Source organism: Gekko japonicus, unplaced genomic scaffold, assembly GCF_001447785.1.
Source record: "Gekko japonicus isolate JY-2015 unplaced genomic scaffold, Gekko_japonicus_V1.1 scaffold90, whole genome shotgun sequence".
NCBI lineage: Eukaryota > Metazoa > Chordata > Lepidosauria > Squamata > Gekkonidae > Gekko > Gekko japonicus.
The window spans coordinates 266,718-290,161 of NW_015166421.1; the positions used below are offsets into that span (position 1 = coordinate 266,718).

At 40.6% G+C, this 23,444-nt stretch overlaps 1 protein-coding gene across 1 annotated transcript in view; it reads right to left on the bottom strand.

Moving 5' to 3' along the window:
• UNC5D (unc-5 netrin receptor D) overlaps positions 1 to 23,444 on the bottom strand; it is a 296,399-nt gene that overhangs the window by 84,778 nt on the left and 188,177 nt on the right. The window contains exon 10 of the mRNA XM_015411680.1: positions 7,049 to 7,426. Within this exon, the coding sequence (XP_015267166.1) occupies positions 7,049 to 7,426 (378 nt within the window). The remainder of the gene's footprint in view (positions 1 to 7,048; positions 7,427 to 23,444) is intronic.

The following is a 23,444-nucleotide window of genomic DNA, read 5'->3' on the forward strand; positions in this document are numbered from 1 at the left end:
TTCAAAGTTCACTCTGCATTTCCATGGGGTTATTTTTAAATTCCGCATTGCTCAGCTCTCAGTTTGGTTTCCCTCTGCTGTTTCCCCAGGTTTTCTGAATGCTATTTTGCCACAGACTTTCCTTCCCCCCTCCGGTTTCATGCCAGAGTAATTTGAATGTAGAGGAAATCCTTGGATGTATCGTCTCCTGCTCTTAAGGGGCCGTCTTAGCCCACCTTTCCCCGGGTTAGTGTATTTGCGTCCGGGCTGGAACAGGCTTTGAAGCATGGCTTCTGTGGCAGCCATCCACCGAAGGTATCTTGAGAGGAGCTTTCCACCACCTTGCACCCTTAAGCGGCACACAAGCAACACCACTACATTACCCCTTCTTTGGTTCATTGGTTTTCACTCCAAGCTTGAGTCTATCATGGTGACTTTCCCCCCAAACCTATGAATGGTGTGTAAATCAAGCCTTAGCAGATAATGAAGTGAATTTTCAAAATATATAGGGGTGGATGGAAAGGCTTGTTTTTTCCAGTCCAGGAACGGCTCCCCTCTGGGGATGCGGTGGGTATTCCTTCATTGAACTGCAGACGCAACATGTATGGGAACTGTGATCCCAGACACCGGGCATCGAGCAGTGCGCAATGCAGGGCTTGTTCTATTAGCGAATGTTTGCTTTGTTTCCTGTATTACACAAAATCTACCATCACACATGTTTCAATGTACTTCAGGACTGTGTGTTAATGCTTTTTAGTACTCTTGACGCACACACACTACTCTGAGTCCAGGATGGCAAGTGTCCCTAAGCGTCATTTTGTGGATGGGGGGAGGCAAAGGAAAACACCGTGTGGAAGGCTAGGGCATGGATACCAAGAGTATGCTGCTCACGGCTGAATTTAGGTGACTTTTCTTAGAGTAATACAGAATACATAATCTGGATATTTTGCGATTCCGGGTGGGGGCAAGATGGAAATGAAGAATTACAAGCACTTAATCTGAAGTAAAGGCAAACAGGATCCCATTCGGAGAAATGGTGGGGTAAAAATGCATGCCCAAAGGGCCTAAGGTGCTTCCACCCCCTTCAGGGATCAACAGCCACATCAGCAGAAAAGAACAGATAGTGATCGGGCAGAGGAATCCTTAAAGGATAGGTACTGGGCAGCAAAAGTAGTAGAAGGTGACACTGGTGGAGGATCTATCGTAGACAAAAGCAGTGCAACTTCAGCTAACCCTGGCTATTACTGTCCAGAAGAAGGCAATGGTAAACCACTTCTGATGGCAGAGGAGATTTTAAAGGGGTAAATCTGCAAGCATCTGGACAACTTGTTGATACAGGGAAGTCAGCATGGATTTGTCCTCAACAGGTTCTGCCAGACCAACCTCATTTCCTTCTTCAATCGAGTATCATGTTTACTGGGTCATGGGAACACTGTTGACATTGTTTACCTGGATTTCAGTAAGTCTTTCAACATGGTTCCCCATACTGTTATGATGGGTATGCTGGAGGATTGCAAACTGGACAGTAGGATAGTTAGGTGGATAGGGAACTGGTTGGAGAATGACACCCAAAGAGTAGTTGTCAATGGCATTTCATCTGATTGGAGGGAGGTATCCAGTGGGGTACCACAAGACTTGGTTCTGGGCCCAGTACTTTTCAATATTTTTATAAATGATCTGGAGGAGGGGGTGGAGGGACTACTCATTAAATTTGCAGAGGACACCAAATTGGGAGGAGTAGCAAATACATCGGAAGATAGAGTTAGCATTCAGAGATATCTGAACACACTGGAAAAGTGGGTTGAGGTGAATCTGATGCAATTCGACAAGGATAAGTGCAGTGTTCTACATCTGGGTTACAAAAACGAGATGCATGCATAATGAATGGGGGATACAATTCTGGGTAGCAGTGTGTGAACAAAAACCTGGGGTACGGGTGGACCGCAAGCTAAACAGGAACAGTAAGTGTGATGTAGCTGCAAAAAAGCCTAATGCAGTCTTGGTGAGAGGAGGCTGGGGGGACATAATTGCTCTCTTTAGTATTTGAAAGGCTGCCACTTAGAGGAGGGCAGGGAGCTGTTCCTATTGGCAGCAGAGGATAGGACTCACAATAGTGGGTCTAAATTACAAGTGGAGAGGTACCGGCTGGATATTAGAAAAAGGTTTTTTTTAAATATAGTAAGGGTAGTTCAGCAGTGGAATCAGCTGCCTAGGATGGTGAGCTCCCCCTCAGCTGGATGAATACTTGTCAGGGATGGTTTAGGCTGATTCTGCATTGAGCAAGGGGTTGGACTAGATGGCCTGTATGCCCCCCTCCTATGATTCTATGATCATCTCATACTTTGAAAACCCTATGATGAAACAATTCACAACAGAGAAAATATATAGTACTGGAAGACAGGACTCCCAGGTTGGATGGCACTAAATTAGCTACTAGGGAAGAGCAGAGGACAATTATGAACAACAATGTTTTTAATGACACAACTGGATTAAAGCTGAAAGGACATTCAGTTGTTGATGTGAATGGATGCAAAAGGAAAGTCCAAAGCTATTTGACAGATAATACAAACATGGAAAATGAGAAATATGAATCAAGGAAAACTCAAAACCATTAAATGAGGGATGGAATGTTTAAACATTGCAATCATGGGAGTGAGTGAACTAATGTGGAGTGGATTAGGACATTTTCAGCTAGAAAATCACAAAGTGTTTTACTCAGGAAAAGACAAACACAAGAAACCGAGTGAAGCCAGATGTAACACAAGCAATCAGGAGCTATAATGCAAAGTCTGACTAAATAATATTGATGGAAAGTCTATCAGCATAACCATAATTTAAGTTCATGCCCCAAGTACAGATGCTGAAGAGAAACAAACTGAAAGCTCTTATGCAAGTGTCCAGGAAGAAACTGATCACACAGGTAAACAAGAAGTACTGATAATCATAGGTTACTGGCACACAAAAATAGGAAACAAAGTCAAATCAAATGTTGGAAAATTTGGGCAAGGAGCATGAAATGACAATGGAGAGTAACTCATAGAATTGAAAACAACAATTTGTTCATTGTGAACACATGCTCCAGGCAGCCACATTCCAAGCAACCAAACAGACGATTGTATACATGGACATCACTGGATGTACAATACAGAAATCAGATAAATCACATAATATCGAAAATTAGAATAAAGCTGAAGAAGAACACCAAAACATTTGTAGTGCCAAAATACAACCTAAACGACATTTTGGAAGAGTTCAAAGACCACATAACAATAGATTTTTATTACTAAGTTCAAGTGAATATGAACTAGAAAAACTATAGGTTGAAACCAAAGGTGGTATCATGGAAGAATGCGTAAAGACTATTCCTGCAGCCAAAAGAAATGTAAAAGTCTCAGCGGATGAAACTCTTAAAATTGTTAAAGATAGATGAGAAGCAAAAATAAAAGATGCCAGAAATAGAGTCAGAAGTCTAAATGCAGAGTTCCAGCAATTCACATGTAGAGACAAAAGAACTATTATAACACCTAGTGTAAAGAAACGAAAAGGAAGAACTAGAGATCTGTCCCACAAGAGCCAAGAAATCAAAGGGAAATTTAAAGCATAGTTAGGTACACTGAAAGATCAACATTGAAATACATTAACTGAACAGGACGAAATAAAGAAAAGATGGGAACAAAACACTAAAGAACTATACAGAATATATGAAAGGACAACAGATTCCTCCCAAGAAGAATCTTTTGCAGAAAACAACAACAACAACGACAACAACGACAACAACAAGTGCTGCAATTGTGGGCCCAGGGCCAAGTAAAGAGAGAGCATGAGGATGAAAAACACAACAACACTTTTTTGGAAGGGAATAGCCACATTTTTATTGATTAAAGACCAAGGAGCACTGGCACAGCATGGTGACAGATCCAAGCATCAGACAACCCACCTGCCATCCAATGAAACCCATCCCCCCCAGCCCATCTACTCAGGAGTGAAACCGTGGAATGGTAAAAGTTGTGGTGACAACATAGGCGGGTGCTGCTGTGTGGTTCCCCTTGCCACCTGGTGGTGAGCCTACAGACAGCCCCCAAGCTGGGCGTGTTGCATACTGGCTCAGCCCCCAAGACCCATTAAGGGAGTCCCCCAAATGGGGGAGTTAGGCATGCTGGCCCATCTCCCCCAAAAGGATCCGTCCCAATGCTGAAACTGCCCTAGGTGTAAAAATATGCAACACATTTTAAAAAACAAACAACAACAAAAAACAAACAAACCTGCAGCCATATATTACGCCAGAACAAGAAGGGAGGGAGGGAGGGAGGGTGGGAGAGCACCAAAAAAAAAGCTCTGTGAGGTTCCTGGTGGCAGCGGCTTAAATCCTCTCCTAAGGCTCTGACACAACCACTGTATCATGATGAGCTTGCCCTTCCAACTGTGTTTTGTGAGTCAGCCCCCTGTTGATGTGGGTGGCCAGCTGTTAAGGCTGCTGCTGGGCAGACTGACTCCTGGCTGCCTCACCATGTGGAAGTAGCAGCCCCAGCCTCCTGTGCTTCTCTCCTGACCTGTGCTGCAAACATGGCCTTTGGTTAGTCGTGGCCAGCAGTTTTAGGAAGTGAAATGAGAGCTGGACTCAATACATTTGGGAAGAAAAGCACCTGAAATAGATGGGGAAGCGATAGAACAATTTCAAGCCTTAGAAATGGAGTTCATAATTTTATTTAAAAAGAATATGCCAACAAATAGGAAAAGCAAAACAATGGCCCACTGACTGGAAATGTTCAATCCAAATTCCAATTAAAAAACAAAAACAAAAACAAAAAGAGAGAGAGAGACGTAAAAGACTGCAGCAAGAATTGGACCATCATTTCTCATGCAAGTAAAGTGATGCTCAAAATCTTAGAACAGAGACTGTTAGCATATATGTAATGAGAAATGCCAGATGTTCAAGCTAGATTCAGAAAGGAAGAGGCACTAGAGATCATATTGCAAATTTACATTGTTTACTGGCGCATATGAGAGAAGTTCAGAAGAAAATCAGTTTCTGTTATACAGATTACAGCAAAGCTTTTGCTTGTATGGATCAGGAAACGCTAGGGTTGGTTTTTAAAGAAGTGGGCGTGATTGTTTTGATCTGCAACCTATACTCTGGATAAGAGGATGCTGTTAGGACAGAATATGGAGAAACAGAATGATTTCCAAATGGCAAAGTTGTCAGACAAGGATGTATTTTATCTTCCTGTCTGTTTAATCTATATGCATGCAGAACATATAATAAGAAAAGCGCCAAAGCACGATTGCAGCTTAACACCAAGAAGATAAAAGTAATGACTGCTGAGGAATTACACAATGAAGAATTTGAAACTGTCTGAGATGTTGAAGGTCAAAGAAGATGGGGACGGTATAGGATGAGATGGTTAGACAGTGTCATAGATGCAACAAACATGAAATTGAGTAAACTTCAGAGGACGGCGGAAGACAGGAAGGTCTGGCGGGATCTGGTCCATGGGGTCACGAAGAGTCGGACTCGACTATGCGACTGAACAGCAACAGAGATGTTGTATTCCTTGGCACCATCATCAACCAAAAGGGTGACTTCAACCAAGAAATCAGGAGGAGTCTGAGAATGGAAGGGCAGCCGTGAAGGAGCTAGAAAAGATCTTTCAGTGTAAGGATATGTCTCTGGCAACTAATATCAAGTTAATTCATACCATATGTATGGGTGTGAAACCTGGTCAATGAAGAAAGCTAACAGGAAGAAAATTGATTCATTTGAAATGTGGTGCTGGAGGAGAGTTTTATGGATACCATGGACTGACAAGAAGACAAATAAGTGGGTTTTAGATCAAATCAAGTCTGAACTCTCCCTAGAAGCTAAAATGACTAAAATGAGGCTATCACACCTTGGTCACATTATGAGAAGACAAGACTCAGTCGAAAAGACAATAACACAGGAAAAAAACTGAAGGCAGAATAAAAAGAGGAAGACCCACCATGAGATGGATTGACTCAATCAAGGTAAGCCAGGGCCCTCAATTTGCTAGACCTGAGCAAGGCGTTAATGATAGGACATTTTGGAGGTCATTAATTCATAGGGTTGCCATAAGTCAGAAGCAACTTGATGGCACTTAACACACAATATTTTAATCTTCTATGACATATTGTTTATCTAAAGGTTATTGTGCTCCCATAAAAGAACTTCAGAGGAAGAATCTCATGCAAAAAGTGATGGATTAGGATTCATCAACAGATTCAATATTCCGTCTCCCCGGGTCTGAACAAGGACTTGGATTTCCTCACTTACTATAGGTGCTATTAGCTCAATTTGACCCACCCTTTACAGATAGAAATCAGTTCTACTTATCATATTTCACACTATGACATCCTTGATTAATTAATTCTGCTGCACCCACCTTCAACAATTAAGAGTGGTCCTCATCCACTCTGAATTGACTGATTACAGTTTTCTTTGCACTCTTCTACTTTCCCCCCTAGACTACCTTTCCCCCTATTGTCTTCCACCTTTCGTCCATTAATGGCCACTTGCTTGAAAATGCTCCTCTGTAAAAATAATGCTCCGCATCATATCTTACCACTGGGGGGGGGGTTTCCCTCTAGAGGAGGTTAAGATGTTAAAATGGGGCAGAAGGTCCAAATGGATATGATTCCAAACACAGAAGATCCAGCTTGATAACTGAGGTAGCACAATTCTGGGGGGGTGGGGACTGGAGCATGCCAATGATTTGGGGAAGTCATTCTATCAAAATTGCAAACTGTCAATTCTGGTGTGGGAATAACAGTGACCTTTTTTGTATGGTATTAAACGACAGAATGATGCCAGATGCAACTGCTCCAGCTTCAGATTTACTATGTGCAGTGCATGCCAATAGCCCATAGAACACCTTCACCAAGTTGTCAGCTAGTAACAATTACTTGTGTACAAGCAAGAGTTCATCTGTGTCACAGTCTCCACTGAGAGGACTGACACACTTTGTTACTATAGCACGTTTTAAACTCAAAACAGCATGGTTGCACAAGGTCTTACTCATGCTTTTTAAAAAGGTCACATTTTGCAGCAACCTACCTGTGTTGGGGATTCCTAAGCGTCCTCCCAAGTGGCCAAATACACCAGTAGCCCTCATTTCACTTCTTTTGGAGAGCGATGAGAGATTCTGGATATACGCAGCTTTATTCTTTGCATGCAACGTGTTGAAGGTTCTGTTACCATCATGTGGAAATGTCCCAGAATGTGTTTTCCCCTGGTATTCCGATCGCTCAGTCACCCCCAGTGAAACCATAAATGAACTCTGAACTTTGACCTTAATATCAGATAGAGGGTTGAAAAGGGATGATTCGGTCATCAGCTCCTTGTTGATGGGGTCTTGAAGGCAAATGGGTCCACTGTAGGTTCTACTCACAGTCAGGTCAGGCTGCATGGATGAGTTCAAAAGCAAGGAGTTACCTGATGGAAGGAAAATCAATCAGGCAATCGGTTACCATTGTTAGATTCAACAGGCAGTGTTGTGAGCATAGCTTTGCTTACAGAATTAGCACTTACTTTTCCATGGGATGGTAAACCTAGCTCTGGACCGTTCTATTTTATATGGTGAGTAGGAGTTCACATAACTGAATGGTCTTCCATTAGAGTCGCCAACTCCAAGGTTGGAAATGAACATAAGAACATAGGAGAAGCCAATATTGGAACAGGCCAATAGCCCATGTAGTCCAACACTCTGTCACACAGTGGCCAAAAATACAAGCTGCCATCAGGAGGTCCATCAGTGGGGCCAGGACACTAGAAGTGGGGCCAGGACACTGCCCCCCCCCAGCACCAAGAACACAGAGCATCACTTGTCCCACACTGAGAGTTCCTATCTATACCTTGTGGATAATAGCCACTGATGGACCTCTGCTCCATATGCTTATCTAATTCCCTCTTGAAGCTGTCCATGCTTGTAGCCACCACCACTTCCTGTGGCAGTGAATTCCATGTGTTAATCACTCTTTGGGTGAAGAAGTACTTCCTTTTATCCATTCCTTTTAAATGCCTGGAATGGAACCTGGGGAGTACAGGGTTTGGAGTGGAGGGACTACAGTAGGGTATTATGCCATAGAGTGCTGCCTCCAAGTAAGCCATTTTCTCCTGGTGAACTGATCTCTGTAGTCTGGAGATCATTTGTAATTCCAGGAGCTTTCCAGGCCACACCTGGGAGGTTGGCAACCCTATCTTCCATGTAAAACCATCTTCCACATCTGTTTGGTGGAAGTGTAAAGACGTGATGTCATATTGGAGAAGGGTTCATGAAATATTGCAAAAAAATATGTCTGATACCGCTACCATTTAAACCAGAAATGTATTTGCTTAATATCATTCCTGATGTAAAAGATAAGAAAGTTAAGCACTTAATTATACATATAGTTACGGCAGCAAGAATTCTTTATGCTACGTATTGGAAGAAATCAGAGATACCAATGAAAGAGGAACTCTTGACAAAAGTTTTTGAAACAGCAAAAATGGATATACTGAAGGATTCGTTGAAAGACCAAAGTAAACAAAATGTGAGAGAAAATTGGACACCATTTTATGAATGGGGGAAAAGAAGTCCTGAAAAGGGAAAATCATGAATAATGGATTACAATTATCATAAACTTAACTTGAACTGTAAAGAATATGTACTTTTTAAGGAATCATAATAGAAAATTTTAACGATTTAATTAAACGACATTAGAAATTATACAAATGAAAAAGACTGGAAACAAAGATTTAAGATGAAAACCGTTTTGTGACAGCTTTTATATAAGCCTGATGGAAACTTTTTCCTATATGTCTTATCCCATTCCCCTTGTCCTCCCCTTCCTAAATGTCCCATATAGTAGGGAAAATCAAATAAAACTTTATATAAAAAAGAAGACTAAATCTAGACCTATCAGAAAAACCTTTTACTCTACTTTTCTTCTAGTTTTCTACTTGCAGATTTGTTTTTAATAGAGGTGCATTCAGTCACAGGTGGCCTCACTAGCTATCTGAACAGTACAGTCCAGTTGCAGAAGTACTACCTCTCTTGAGAACTAGGGACAAAATTAAGACAGGAGAGTTTAGCTCGAGTAAGTGAAGCAGACTCGATAGAAAAGATGGCGTTTTTCTGTCTATCACCATCTAGCCAATTTTAGGCGCTTCAATAACAAATGAAAGGCCAAGCATGAATTACATTTATTATTAATAATGTTCAAAATCATAATCACAACAACAGGAAAATTAAGTGCCTATTTTAATTACATATAGCAAATAATAAAGTGCCCAGGGAGAAGCTTTACAGTGAATAATTCCAACATCTGTACTTGGCTTTGCAGTTAAGAAGAGGTGTTCTTTACTGGTGAAAAATGTACCTGAATGTATAGGGCAAAATAAAGTATGACATTCTGAAAGGAGAACGGTTCAGGCATAGATGGATTCCTCCATAAGTATGACAAAGGATCAAGCCCCTCCTAAATGGTTATTGAGGGTGTGAGTTTAACTACCCTGAATCTGGATGTCCCAGACTAGCTAGATGTCATCAGATCTTGGAAAGTAAGCAGGGTTGGCCCTGGTTAGTACTTTGGGATGAGCAAGGAAGTCTGAGGTTGCCACACACAGGCAGGCAATGGCGAACCACCTTCATCTTTTGCTTTGAAAACCCTGCAGGGTCATCATACATTGGCTGCATCTTGAGAACACTTTCTGTCACCTGAATTTCACTGTTAGGTGCCCCAAGGGTCTGGATATGGGACACAACACTCATTCAGATTGAGAGTCAGGTCCTTTAAATTGTCACTGCCCTCTACTCCTGCTGTGATGTGGGTTCCTCCATGGGTGTTCAAGTGGCAAAATAACAAAGCAGGAAAGAGAAGCCTTTAAGTGATTGACGTGCAGATAAGGAGCAGATAAAGATCCAGGGGGGGTTGTATGAGGACACTGAATATGGAGAGGCACAGTCAACAGTGATGCCCAGGTGTGGGAACTCCAGACAGAAGGTCCTGCTGGAAGGGGAGCTGTTCAGGCAATGAAGAAATGGTTCAAGCAATGCTATTTCAAGTTTGGTGTTGAAGCTTATTCTCATGCTTGGTGTTTATGGATCCCAAGGTGGGGTGGGGTGTTAATGTGCTGTTCCCATCTTCACAGCCACATAGGCCAGACATTTCAGTATCCATGGCCCAAGCACAACTGATACATGCATGCGTTTTGCCCTTTCTGTGCCCAAGATTTAAAAATAAAAATGAGGAAACGGACTCTCAATAAGTAATGCATGGCTGTAAGGCTTAACTGATGTTTTGTAGATCTTTCACTGAAGGACCTGAAATTAAAGGTGTCAAACTGCAAATGATTCCATACTCGTTCTTCTTTTGTCCACTGCTTAATTCCAGTCCTACGGAGCCTCAGATATACTACTAACTGCAAAAGGGCTGAGGAATTAACCTTAATGAGGTAGAAAAACACATGGAAATGAAGACTTGATTGCAATACAATGTATCTGAACCACAGTCTCTTCTGGAACCAGGTCACCAGCCTTTATCTATTTATTTATTCACTGCACTTAGGTATATCCTGCCCTATCCCATGATGGGCTCAGGGCAATTCACAACAGAAATGAAATATAGTGAATAGTAGGAATAAGGCTCGTTGTGGAAATAAATACAATGAAATGTAGGAAGAGGCTCTGGGAGAGTGCCCCGGCCTTGGGCACTCAGCATCAATTTGCTGTGGCGACCTCAGCAGGGTATAATGACAGAGAGTCCACCATTTTCTCTGTCTGAAGAGCAGTTGTAATTCTGCGTAATCTCCATCCCTCCCATGGAAACTGGCAACAATGGTTCCCCATGAGGGAATGGCTGGCTTGGAGGGGGGAGGCTATGGCATCGTACCTGTCTGAGGTCCCACCCCTCCTCAAACTTCACCCTCTCCAGGCTCCACCCCTCAAATCTCCAGGAATTCCCCAACCTGGAGTTGGCAACCCGGTCTCCCTCCCAGTCAACTGTCAGCCTATCATTATCTGTCCCCTGGCTTCAGCCTATGGAATTGTACCTGTCTGAGGTCCCATTCCTCCTCAAACCTCACCCTACCAGCAGATACATTCTGTGCAGGGGTCATTTCGTGGGAAAAGAGGTGCAGGAGCTCATTAGCATAACTCATTAGCATAACTTATTTGCATATACCACACCCCCTGACATCACCGGAAGTGTGTCAGAAGGCAACACACACCGCTCAGGCTCCACTGGACTGTTTGGATTGCTAGCTATTTGGGGGCGGGGAACGTGTAGATCTGTCCTCACAGAGGAGGGAGAACTTGTACCTGAATAAAACTTGAAGGTGCCACTGGACTGTTTTGGACCGGGGGAGCAGGGGGGGCTCTGCAGCTTACCTGGCTGCTTCTTGCTTTGACTGAGGGCTGCTGGGAGCAGGGGGGGCTTGTTGCATGTGCCCGCCCCCTGGGCTCTTTACTGCCAGAGCTCCGCTCCGGCAGGAAATGACCCCTGGTTCTGTGGAGCGCAAGGCTCTCAAGGGCATATATGGGGAGAGACATTCTGCATCAGCTGGGCAGCCCCATGTAGAGCGAGTTACAGTAATCCAGACTGGAAGTGACCATTCCGTGGATCACTGTAGATAAGTCCCAGGAGGAGAGATAGGGAACAGGTTGCCTGACCTGATAAAGATGATAAAAGACAGTGGGGGCTTTAAATGAAGGCGGCACCCCACCCAATGCTCTATTGCAAAATGAAAAATTGCTCCTTAAAAATGTTTGGTTTCACTGGTAATGTGTGTTTTATAAGCATTTCATAAGCACCCAAGCATTCATGTGCAGATTAGCCTGAATTTAAATCAAGGCTGAATGCTGATAACAACATCTGCAGACACTTGTCTATAAAACCAAAGACTGCAGAAGATGGCACTCAAGCATAATGAATTAATGAGTCTGTGATGGAGATGAACTTTGTTATCTTGACTCATCTTTGCTCGGCCATTTATAGCATCCTGCCAAGCAATATAGAACATTTTACGATATATCAGGCACAGATGTGTGGTCGAAAGGTTGCCTGCACTTGATCACCAACCTCTCCTACACACTGGACCAAAATACTTGGGGTCTAACCATCCAGTATGGTGTAGTGGTTATGAGTGGTGGACTCTAATCCGGAGAACTGGGTTTGATTCCCCATCCCCACTCCTCCACATGAAGCCCGCTGGGTGACCTTGGATCAGTCACTGTTCTCTCAGAACTCTCTCAGCCTCACCTACCTCACAAGGTGCCTGCTGTGGGGAGTGGAAGGGAAGGCAATTGTAAGCCACTTTGAGACTCCTTAGGAAAGAGAAAAGTAGGGTATAAAACCCAACTCATCTCACCTGGCATCCTCCATTGCCACGGTCCTTTGTTTTGTGTAAAACTCAATTCCTGCTTTTTTAAAACCTGTTTTCCCCAGAGAAGATAAAAAGTAGATTTTGCTTGGATTTTCTGTTGTGCAAGTATGAAAAACGATGGCACCTATTACTCCATCAGAATAACATGAATTGGGGAGGGGGGCTCTGTGTGTGTGTGTGTGTGCCCCCCTCCCAGATCAGTGACTCAGATGACATACATCCCCTAGATAACTGGCCAATTTTAGACCAGCCTCTTTTTAAACCTCGTCCATTTATCAGTTCTGTCACAAACAATATTTGCTATTTATAATAATCCACCCCATAAATGAGTTCCTTCTTTACAGCATTTATATCCCCCCTTTCTGCCTAACCAGGGCCACCAATGTGAAAAACGAATCAAACCTGCATAATAAAAACACCCCATAATGCCAATGGAAAATAAGAGCGAACAACTAGGGTTGCCAGCTCTGGGTGGGGAAACACTTGGAGACATTAAGGGTGAAGGCCTGGGGAGGGCACCGTTTGGGGAGGGGAGGGACCTCAGCAGGGTATAATGTCATAGAGTCCAGCGTCCAAAGCAGCCATTTTCTGTAGGGAAAAAGTGACCTTGGTTGTCTGGAGATCAACTGTAATAGCAGGAGATCTCCAGGTGCCACCTGGAGGTTGGGAACCCTACTAAAACAAATAGATAAAGCTCAAGACAGCAGATGAAATGGTTAAACCATTTGACGCAACACCACAATAATATTGGGTGCAACATTGCTAAGTAAGACTGTGTTTTTGACCAGATATACACATCAGAATGGACTGTACGGACGCAGAATAAAGGGCGGTGGCGGGGGTGGCATCTTATATTTCTGTATACATTGCTTACCTTCATTAAGAAAGCGCGCGCACACACACCCCTTCCTACAAATAGAATAAGGAACAGCTTCGCCAATAACCTTTCTCTCAAATGTGCTAATTTTCTTCTTACAGAAGAATGTTCAAAACAATCATCTTTCCAAAAAATTTCCCTACTTTTTCTACAGTCAGAAATTGTACAGCTCATTTTACTATCGTATTCTACTGCACATGCAAGCCAAATTGTCTTCCGCATTACAAATGGGGAAAGAATTTTTAATTTTTATTTTGCCTTCCTTCAAGCCTGAGAGATTGTAACTTGCCTCAAGCCACCTGATGAGTTGTTTCTGACTATATGTCTAGTAGCAGACTTGAGCAACAAAACCTGTTCATAGATACGGTCTACTCATATGAGCAGCAAAAGTGAGTCATTTGACTCTCCAAAGATTGAATAGAATTGTAATGCATATACATTTGGTGCTGGAAATGTACTAGAAATGACGTAGATGATAACCATTTTGCCCAAGCACCGAAAAATACTGGGCTGTGATTATCAATATTATCCACAAAATCACCATGATCAGTCATAGGAATGATCCAAAACAACTTTGATTGGGTATTTTGCCTGGTATGTGTATCAGGGATAGATTGTTTCGAAGGCATTTTTGCTATGAAAATTATATATGTTTAGTTCTGGAGATCAAAAAGAATCCTGGATAAACAACTATATGGAAAAGAAACAAACCAAAAACAAGCAAACCTTGTACATTGCTGAGACGGATAAAACTAACATGTATTTTTTTTTTTTAAACTAACATGTATCAGTAAAGCTCAAGACAAGGGGGAGCGGGAAGACGGTGACATCTTATTATTCTCAAATATAGTAGCAGGTGGCTAATTATTGGAATAGATTATGCAGCCTAATTCATTCTTATGTATTTAATGTTTAGTAAATGGATATTTAATGCATATGCCATATATGATTTTTAAAGGAAACGATTCCACAATTAGGGCTAGTGAAAAGAGATATGGGGGGGGGAACAAAAACATTTCTGCCTTGGATACCATTACATTTTAAAATTGTTGATTTGAAAAAACACACACAGAGATTTTGTCCCATTTTCTGCAATTTATCCACTGCTCTATTTCCTATAGTTGCTATAGTTGCTACGGTCTCTGCTGTAATTTTTTTGAAACAGAAACAGATTTTTGGAAAGGATCCAGTATGGGTGAAGATTACAGGCCATTAAAATTCAGCGAGTGACTCGTAAGGAATATTGAACTTGTCTTGGCCCTGCAGAAGAAATACACTGCGAGATGAAGTATCTAAGTCACTTGGAGAATTGTCCTTTCAACTACATTACTTCTAGGAGACAAAGTTGAGGTCTGAGATGCAACACATCATCATGTTTCATTCCCCTGCAGAAATGACATCCAAACCAGGCATGCTGTGAACTTTGACATGGACATGATCACCACTTGAACTTACCTTGCTGGAACTCTGCTCAGATTGCCTCAGTGGTCATCGTCAAAGTTCATGTTGAGCCGCTTTGAACCTATGCAGTAGCTGCTTATTCTTCAGGTCACAGTTACTGCAGCTTTGGTCCTTGCCTTTGTATTGTCATCCTCTGAAATAACTCTTGCAGTCACCATTGTAAAAAAATAAATAAATAACACTCTGAAATTGCTGCTATACACAATATCTAACACAAGGCAATACTTTGGTGTCATGGTGTAATAGCAGAGATAAGCCTAAACTGTTTAAAATTACGGACATGGGGAGGGGAATATTTATTATCATAATGAGCAGACACCAAAGGCATTCAGAGGCACCTGAATAGTAAGTCTCAATTCAAATACATCTTTTTCTTTTAATTATATGCCTTTTGGCAGACAGAGCTGGGGAGGGGGACTCCAGCTGTGAAAAATAAAACATTGTAATCAGCTAACAGTGCTTCTACTTTAATCGGGGAAGTATACCCCCTAGTTCTTTATTGCTTTGAGCTGATTGGTATAATTATGCCATAACACCGGAATATTGCCTAATGGTAGAAACAGAACAATGTGTAATAGCACCAACCAATAGCACCAACATCCCATTCAGGGAAGAGGAAACTGGATAAATAAATAAACTTCAGTGTTTTTTTTTTATAGCACCAACATCCCATTCAGGGAAGAGGGAACTGGATAAATAAATAAACTTCAGTTTTTTTTAAAAAAAATGGTGACCATAGCAAGAAGTTCAAATGGAGGTTGACAATTGACATTATGATTTCCAACGCATGCCAGAAAATGTCAATTGAAATGAATGCATCCAAACTGCTTTTTGGATTTATCCAGACAGCTTGCCAGTGATCAGCTCCCTGCTCCTAATGTCAAGCAGGATATAAGCCAAACTAGCAGGTACTGAAGGGTCTGAAGTTCAGACCAATAACTCTGAGAAACAAAAGCACAAAGGTACACCTCCAAGCCCTACACAAAATGAAATATTTATGTACACACGGAACATTTCTGTTCCATAAACAAGAATAGGAATCACAGCTAGATTCTTTATTCTGTAATAATCAGAATAGAATGCCAGTGACTTCCTTGGCTTTGCTATGAACTCACTATAGAGGGAAATAACCATAAAAACAGAGGTGAGCTTCCTATCTGAGCACTGGGATTCCATTGCTCAATAGCAGTATTCACCATGAAGTCGAATAATTGAATGGTAGCATGCTGAATAGCTGTTCCTCTTCTCTTCCTTGTCAGTGTGATATATGAAATTACCATTCAGAAGCAGTGCTCGTGCTTATATAATCTCTCATCCTGAAAACCATGTGGCTGAAAATTACTTTTTACTTGTTAATCATAGGTGGAATCAAAAGCCCTGACAACCAGTGTGGCACAGCCTGTTAGAATAACATCCAGACAATGAATGATCCAAGGAAGATATAACTCGATAGTTGGTATTAAAATCTCTTCGCTACACACCACCTAAGAAAAGTGGGCAGGAATTTGTCTTGCCCACAATCCCACTGGTCTGACTAGGGTAGCCATGTTTCAGGCTTTGGACCAGAGACTCAGGTTTGGGGGCTGCAGGGTGAAATCTCAGGGCCATCAACTAGTTCACACACCTGATTGCTACTTCTATGGATGCCTTCCTGGAGTAAATACTCCAGTGTAAACTGGAGGCGGGGGGGGGTGCAATAATCTGTTACTGACAGCTCAGCAACAATTTGCGTACACTCCGTTTCCATGTTATTTTTATGTGGCACAGTTCAAGTAGACCTCAGAGACCCAACGACACCAGCTCTGGACACAGACAGTGCAATCTGTTTTAAATGATTGTTCTTAACTATCTTAATCTGATTATTAATGCATTTATATTGTAATGCCAAATGACCCTGTGATCTGCCCTGAGCCCACCTAAATAAATAAATAAATTGTACATGATGAATAGGTCATCTCTTTTTAAAAAAATATTGTGACTACACAAATTCATGGGTATCATCATACGGCAGAATTCCTAATGGAACATGGAAGTTCTACCATTGCAGTATTGTTATTCAATATGATCTCATCAGGCACTCCCCATCATATCAGTAGCCCCTGCCCCAGAGGTCTTAGTGTTTGGGATTCTGGCAATCCTTGGTCTGATTTGTTTATTTAATTTAGTGTATTTATATCTTGCTTTTCTCTCAATCAACAGGACTCAAAGTGGCTTATATCGGAACCAATCGTTTTTGGCAGAAATATATTTTCTGTCAAATAGGCAAGTGGGAAAGTAACTATTGGTGAGCAAAGGAAAGTAAACATTATGACATTGATTAACAGCTTTTGACCAGAAGCTAGAATAATCTTTCTCGCCTGGATCAATCAAGTGCTACACATATGTGACATCATATAAATCACGGAGGGTTTTTATATGTGTCTTTCTTACTACAACAAGACAATGGGCAGTGGCTGAGTCATAAAATACACATTTTGCTTGAAAGTTATATTATGAATAGAAACAATTGATATTATGAAATTAAAGTTACCTAGTGATTTAAAGTAAAGAGGTGGTGGGAAAAAGAAAAGGGAACAGAAGTATAGAGACAGGAGGTCAATGCACTGTGGGAAGCCGTATATAAGGGAGGGGAAAGGGAGGGGGCAGGATGTAACAGGGATATGGATAGAAAATTGAATGTTAAATGTTAAGGGGTAAATAGATAAAATGAAATGTCGAATATGTATGTTTATATCCTGAATAAAAATTTCTGTCACAAAAAATAATAATAATCAAGTGCTACACATATGTGACATCATATAAATCACGGAGGGTTTTTATATGTGTCTTTCTTACTACAACAAGACAATGGGCAGTGGCTGAGTCATAAAATACACATTTTGCTTGCAGAAAGTTCATCCAACTCTATTAGGTCGTGCTGGGAAAGAACTTTTCTGATATGAAAACCTGGGGGGAAAAATTGTCAGGAATCAGAAAGGAAAATACTAAGATAGATGAATAATAATAATGATGATGATGATGATGATGATGATGATGATGATGATGATGATGATGATGATGATGATGATGATATTTTTATACCGCCTTTCCTGCGAAGAATCTGGGCTCAGGGGTTCCACACCCAGTAGAGGTGTGCATTCAGATCTTCCCGAGCCCAAAAATACCTTATCACTATTTTCCGAGTATATTACAGCATCCCAAAAGTATCTGGGATTTTTCAGGAAAACCAAAAAAAAAATCATAATACTGGATATTTTTGGGAACCGGGGAGATTGGAGAAAATGGCTGAGAGGCTGGGAGACTGCTCCTCACCTCTCAAGCTCTTTCTTGCCGCTTCTTCTGCAGTCCATTTAAACCAGCCTGGTTGAAAGGGACTGTTCAAGAAAGTGGGGGGGGGGACAGCTGAGAAGCAGGGAGCAGTCTCTCCACCACTCAGCTGTTTTCTCAGGTTTTTCTGCAGTCCCTTTAAACCACTGCTAACACCCAGTATTTGGGGTGGATCTCCTTTCAATGCCTGTGGCTTGATACCCCTTGGGAGCGGTGGCGCAGGCGGTAAGTGAAGCCTGCACTGACAACTGGCCGAACAGCTTTGGGTGTTCGGGATCAATAAAGGCATATAATGATCTAAAAACAAAAATAAACTACTTAAAAATAAATAAAAACAAAAGGAAAGATCTACATGCTATTGAAATAGATTCTATTACTCAAAATTGCTATATGTGAAACAGGATCATTATGAATTTGGCAACAAGAGTTCAAAATTATAGGCAAGTACTTTGAGAAAACATAAAGATAGAAATAAAATAGCAAGTATTTTGAGAAAACATAAAGATAGAAATAGAATAGCAATGATAGAATGTAGTAATAAAAATACACAGTACAGAACAGATAATCCATCCAAAAAATTTGATGAATACTTACAAAAACTGAATATTCCTGAACTGAAGAGTGCATATAAAAATATTTTAAAGAAGCCAGTGGAAAGTAAAGAAACAGATGATGTGATAAGAAAATTTTAAAATGGAAAATCTCCAGACATAGATTGATATGGTCCAGAATTCTATAAACAATTTAAAGATTTATTGTTACCATATATGACAAAATAATTTAACCAGATAATGAAAGACAAACAACCACCACACACATAGGAAGATGCAAGAATTGCTGTGATTTTAAAAACTGGTGAGCAAATGGACCAACTAGATTCTTAGTGACCAATAACATTATTGAATAAAGATGCAAAATTATTTACTGCAGTCCTTGCATCTCGAATGAGTGTCATAATAAGTGCCATTTATAGCAAGAAAAAGAAAAGGATGCCATTAGCCATTGCATCCCTTGATGCACAGAAAGCATTTGATCATTTGGAGTGGGATTTCATTTTTTGGACTTTTAAGAAAATTAAATATTGGGCAATATTTCATGAATACAATACAGTCAGTCTATCAAAAATAAAAAGCTAGAGTGTGAGTAAATGGATTTGATTCCGGAAGCCTTTCCCTGGCCAGAAGAACTAAACAGGGATGTCCCCTATCACCCTTTTTACGAACATGATACTCCCCTTACTGTAGCTCAGTTAAAAGAAAAGTTAAAAAGAGTTCAATGGACTGGATTCTTCTCCATCAAATACATTACTTAATTGTGAATCCTACAGTAAGGCAGACTATGATCAGAAACATGATGAAATTTGAACAGATTCTAATGCCACATATGAATAGTGTAAAAGAAATAACCTCTAAAATATAGTCTTACTTAGTTGAAATAGATACAAATATGTCAAATGGTCTGAAAACAATATGGGAAAATGATACTGGGATAAAAATAGAACAAAATACATGGAATAAAGAATGGGTGACTCAGACAAGGAAAATTATATCAATAGCCGTTAGGGAGAATTCTTTAAAATGGTGTATTACTCTGGTACGAGTAATGGTATATTACTCCGGTACATCTTACAAGAATAAGTAAAACAAACAACACAAAATGTTGGTGAAATTGCAGCCAGCAAGGCGGTTACATCCACATGTGGTGGTCATGCCCTGTAGTGTCACAGTTTTGGGAAAAAATATTTACAGAAATGGAAAATATTACACATCAAATCACTTATGTCACACCAGCACTGGCTTTGCTAACAATTTGGGGGGAACAAAACAGAAAACTGACATCAATGGGATTAATAGTGTTTTATGTTGATGGCAGCCTGTAGGGTAATAGCAAAGTATTGGAAATCTGCCAAAGTTTTAACATTACACTATTGGTATTATGAGCTATATCTTATACTTAATTAACATGGTTGATGTCCAGCACAAAATCAATAACAGCAATGTACATAACTCTATAAATTTTTAGAAAATATACAATATTAAAATTACTGGCCTATGCATTGTGTTCCAAGCTATGGAAAATAGCTATGGCAGAAAAATTGACATACCAACTTAGTCAAAGGTAAAGCTAAAATGTCAGATTTTTATGAAACGTGGTATGATTTCATTTCACATGCGAACCAGAAAGGTATTCAACATCTACCCAAGCCCTTCTGCAAATTATAGAAAAAGAAAAGTATAAAGTATACAAAGAATTATCTTTTAACTTTATTATTAACTTCCCTTTCTTAGCTATATTTTGTAAGATAAATTGGAAAACGTGTTAAATATTAGGCTCTCAACACTGTCTTCTCTTTGCATTTTGCGCATTTCCATCTGTAATTTTGATTCTGTTTCTACATTTTGTAGTAGGGTTGCCAAATAGAAAAATCTTACCGGCGGGGGAGCGTCCTGTCGCTCCGGGAGCCGGCCGGGGATGTGTGTGCGCGTGCGCAAAGCGCGCACACACTTCCGGAGCATCACCGGAAGTGACGTCACACGCTGGGCGGTGCCACGCCATTTGAGGGGAAAACTCTTTGTTTTCCCCTCAAATGGCGTTGCCCCGCCCCCAGCGTGCGACGTCACTTCCGGGTGACGCACACGCGAGGGTAGGGTTTCCCCCGGGCCCAGATTCCGCGGGAGCGGGAATCGGGGCTCGAAACCGGGGGGAATTCCGCCCCCCCGGGGGATTTGGGAACCCTATTTTGTAGCTTAGAAGTTACTTCTCTCTTTGTTTGCTTGTCTTGAGTTATGGTTATTCCTTTTTGTAGTTTTGTTTGAAAAAAAATAATAACAATTAAAAGAATTTAAAAATGACCTACAAAGTTTAATCCTGGGTATAAGCTTTCATGTGCATGCACACTTCATGGCTGATGTGTAGCTGTTGATCTTGAGGAAACCCTTAGGCCAATGGTTGACTGTTATTCACACTTTAAAAAACCCCATTTATTAGATGTTTCCCTTTCGCTCCTATTTCTGGTTATTTTATTCTTTAGGATATTACTAAAAAAGACAGTGTTAATATTCTGACACCCTCAAAGAATTGTGGATATCCAGATGGGAAGAGGTACAACTTCTTCCCTGGTACACTGTGTTGAACAGATTTCAAGAATTTAGGGTGTCCATTTGCATTCTACCCTCTTCTGTTGAGGCATTATGGATAATTTCTTCTGTATTATCACTTTAGAGATAGAGTGGGAATTTTCTCCCCTACATGCTTCATGATTTTTTTTTAACAAAAATTTTATTGAAATTTTCCAAATAATACAACATTTACTTGCATGCCTTCATTTTTGTCAACAATTTGAAATACATAATACATAAGTATAACCAGTTAAACTGTGAAGCAACATACACACACACACACACACACAAATATTTCTATTTGATCTATACTATACTTTTAAAAATCCCATTTGGACTGCCTTTATTATAGATTACAATTAGCTCATCTGAGTTTATGCTCACAATTTTCCATTTTTAAAATAACAATGCATGTGGGGAATTATGCAGGATAAGCTGGCTAAAAATCGTATAATGGGATAACTTTGGCCCAGTCAATGCTGAGCAAACTGAAGAACTGGGAGACCTAGATTTTCAAGAGAGGTATTGATTCCTCCCCCCCCCCGCCCTTATTTTTCAGTTGTCTCAATACTTGGAAAAATCTTAAATTAGAGACTAGCATTTAGGATGTACTGAATATCTGTCCTCATCCAGGACATATTCAGGTAATTCATGCTAAACAACCTACCCCCCCAAAAAAAATTAAACCAGTTTCTAAAAGTGTATAAAATACTGACCTCCCCAAATGATCTGCTACAGCTACAGCAGCCATTTAATATTTCCCCAACACTCCTGTCAAATATGGTACTGCATATCATAGCTCTTCTCTTCTTGAAAGTTATCAATTTTCTTCAAACACCTGTCCAATTCCCTTGATATTTTCTTAATAGATCAGAACTTTCCTTTAACTGCAGACCCCTGTGTTCTAAGTCACACATGATCCCAGAGATCCATGTTTAAACCCCCAGGTAAACAACTGAGTTGAAAACATCAGCGATGAGAAGGTGGATCTGGGTTAGGATCGCAATGCTGAGAAAGAGAGGATTTAGCTCCTCCCCCTCACAGTTTCTCTGATAGAAAGTGTCCTTTCCCCAGAAGTGTCTTAAACCCTGGAAGGAACAACAGAGAGGCTTAAGCTGCTACCCCCTCTTATTTATTGAAGCATTTATATCCCACCCTTCCCTATGGCTCAGTCTGGATCAACTGGGGAAATGGCAAGTACAAAGTATAGCTTCGCTAATGAGATTTGAAAGCAACTGTGCAGTCTGGAGAATATGAACATTTGGTAACAATCTATTTATTTACTGCCTTCATATTTAGTACTCCGTTCTCACTTACACTCAAACCGGATTACAAAATATTCCTAGAATCCTATTACAGTTGCATCACATATTCTCAAAGGAGTTCCTCCCATAATCACCCTGTGAGAGATGCTAAGGTAAAAGGAAGTGAGTTTTATCATGAAGCAGGAATTCGAACCAGTATTTCCCTGGTCCAGTTTCTTCTTGGAGGTCCCAGCTCATTTTCAAGACATAGCCTGAAAGTGATCCCAAGCAGAACACAAACCCACTGTCTTCTCATCTGAAATTAGTAACACCATTTTCACTCTGACCTCAATGGCCAGTTTCAAGAATAGGTCAACTGAAGCCAACAGAAGCACTCAGGGTTATGCAGCTCTTAGCCCTAGAATATGTTAGCGAATCTAGCAGCAGCATGACTGAAAGAGAAGGAAAACTTCAAGAAGAATAATGGTGGGTCTGATTGAATTTTTCATCACAGGCATCCACAATACTAAGTTTAAGGAGTTTTATAGCCGCTTTTGTAGTACTGAACTTTGGCAATGTTTATAGGATTCAGGCTATATCTAGTTCATATTTATTTAAAGGATACAGGAAGAACTAGGCCTCACTTACAAGGGTTGCTATTTGATTGCAATGATCTTCTATTTTGCCTCAGATCTTTGGATATTCTTGTAAATAAGTAATTCCAGAAAACTCTTAAATTGTGTCTGATATTTCCGCAGTGTAACAGTAAATAACCCAGAGTAGGCGTTTAGGACAGTTTCAAAAAAGAAGTACACCATTTCAGAGTCTGCAGTTTTTAATGCATGTACAAAGGCATATTTGAAATATGTATTTCTGGTAATGAAGTTAAAGATAACATCTCTCTGAAAATCAACCCATATATATGCAAACTCTGATGCGGTAAATATGTAACCCTTAATTTCAAATGTCTTCATGAATTTCACTCTGATTCAATTATTTTAATGTATGCTTTGCAAGGCGCGTGTCCCTTGGGAAGGAGACTATATATTTATTTTTGAAAT